The sequence below is a fragment of the Terrapene carolina genome, unplaced genomic scaffold (assembly GCF_002925995.2).
Source record: "Terrapene carolina triunguis isolate 2854851 unplaced genomic scaffold, T_m_triunguis-2.0 Scaffold210, whole genome shotgun sequence".
NCBI lineage: Eukaryota > Metazoa > Chordata > Testudines > Emydidae > Terrapene > Terrapene triunguis.
Window position 1 is genome coordinate 26,998,175 of NW_020664561.1, and position 1,786 is coordinate 26,999,960.

Sequence of the window (1,786 nt, forward strand, 5' to 3'; positions counted from 1 at the left end):
CTTTTTACAGATCCAGACTAACACAGCTACCCCTCTGATGTTTGACAAATGTTCAGGTCAGTTCTTCTCCCTTTTGAAAACATGAGGAGTCCTGGGCTTTACAGCTGAAATCTGAATTCATATGTAGCCCATGTACCTAACGTTTAATTTTACTGAACTCTGCGCAGCAACTATATTTGCCTTGCTGTGCAGAAGATTAGGAGATAAAGAAGGGATGTTCGTGAATAAAGTATGAGTATATAGCCCACTATGCAAGACTGCCTTTGGCATGTTTCAGTTATTTCCTAATGCACTACCAATCTCAATACAAGTACTTAAAGTCTGTGGATCATCATCCTAGAATTTGGTGGGTATCAAGGCAACATGCTTAGGACAGAGGAGAAAGCTAGTAAAAGCATGTTAACAGAAAGCAATAACCTGTACTCTGAAGAAGTGCCTCTTTAAATATTCCTTCTTACTAGAAAAGGTAGAGAAGACATAATACAAAAATCCAGACTTTAAGAAAGGCTGAACAGTCAAATGACTAGAAAATTAATTTAAAAATTCCGTTAAGCACTGCATAATTAATTCTCTCCCAATCTGTGTTGTAAGGATGATTATAAAGCAATATATCAAATGCTAAGCATTATTATTACTAACAGAGGTAAAGACTTGCCTACTTTGATTATGTAAAAAAGAATTGGTACTATGTTTATATATAAGAAATAAATTAACTAACTTGTAGTATTCAGAAGCTGTTTCAAATTCGCCCAGGAATATGTAGGCATTTCCAAGATTGCTGTATGCTCTTCTTTCAGCAGCTCTATCACCAAATTCTTTTGCAATTAGGAGACGCTTAAAAACACAGAATCTTACTGATGTACTCAGTCATTGCACTTCACAAATTTATCTCCAAGAAAACATTTATAGGGCTTTACCACTTCATATCAACATTTGATTGCTCTACAAGCAAACAACTCTTGAAAAGATTGTATAAGCGCTTGAATCTGTACTATTAAGTATCAGTGAAGTATGGTAAGTTAGCATTTAAAAAGCCTACAGAGAAAATACATGCATACAGAGGATCAATCAGCAGCTGAAAAGTGTTCTGCTAAAATAAACAAAATTCCATAGAAGTACAGTCTTGTACCTGTTCATGGGCTATAACAGCATTCCTGAAGTTGCCTAGAAGGTAATGTGTATTCCCCAGATTTCCATACGCACGTCCCTGGGCTGCTCTATCACCCAACTCTGTCACTATTGTCAAGTTTTCCCTGATGAGGGGGAAAGAAAAAAAAAAAAAAAAAAAAGACCTAATAGGTTGTTCATAGGAAACTACAAGCCATAAAATAATTGGTCTTCCCATTACTACAAAGGAAGAGATTATTTTCCCTTTACTGCCTGACTTAGTGGCCTTGACATAGCACTAAGCATTACCCAGTCTGATACCAGCAGATACTAGACTCTGTTTTATCCTCCGCAGGCTGGTGTGCTCAGCTCTTGGAACAGGGGAAGATCATCTGCTCAGAACCTGCTAGCCAGTCTCAAAGTACATCTCAAAATACATCCATTCTCCTGTGACAGTTGTGGCGTTTCCAGCACGAAGTGAGTAGAGGTTACTTAAGGAAAAAGACCAAATGACGACTCAGATCTGCTGGTGCACAGGTCTTAACTTTTCATCTCTTATCCTGGTTCCTGAGCAGATGGGCAGGGTCCCAAGATGTTGGAATGACTTATAACAGGTAAAAACAACAAGGAGTCGTTGTGACACCTTAGAGACTAACAAATTTATTTGGGCATAAGCTTT

General features: G+C 37.8%; 1 protein-coding gene across 1 annotated transcript in view; it reads right to left on the reverse strand.

Moving 5' to 3' along the window:
• The window catches only part of LOC112115873 (G-protein-signaling modulator 2), a 35,463-nt gene that overhangs the window by 16,044 nt on the left and 17,633 nt on the right, over positions 1–1,786 (reverse strand). Inside the window, exons 2-3 of the mRNA XM_029912364.1 lie at positions 1,130–1,253; positions 719–834 (exon numbers count right to left, since the gene is read on the reverse strand). Coding sequence (XP_029768224.1) covers positions 719–834; positions 1,130–1,253 — 240 coding nt within the window. The remainder of the gene's footprint in view (positions 1–718; positions 835–1,129; positions 1,254–1,786) is intronic.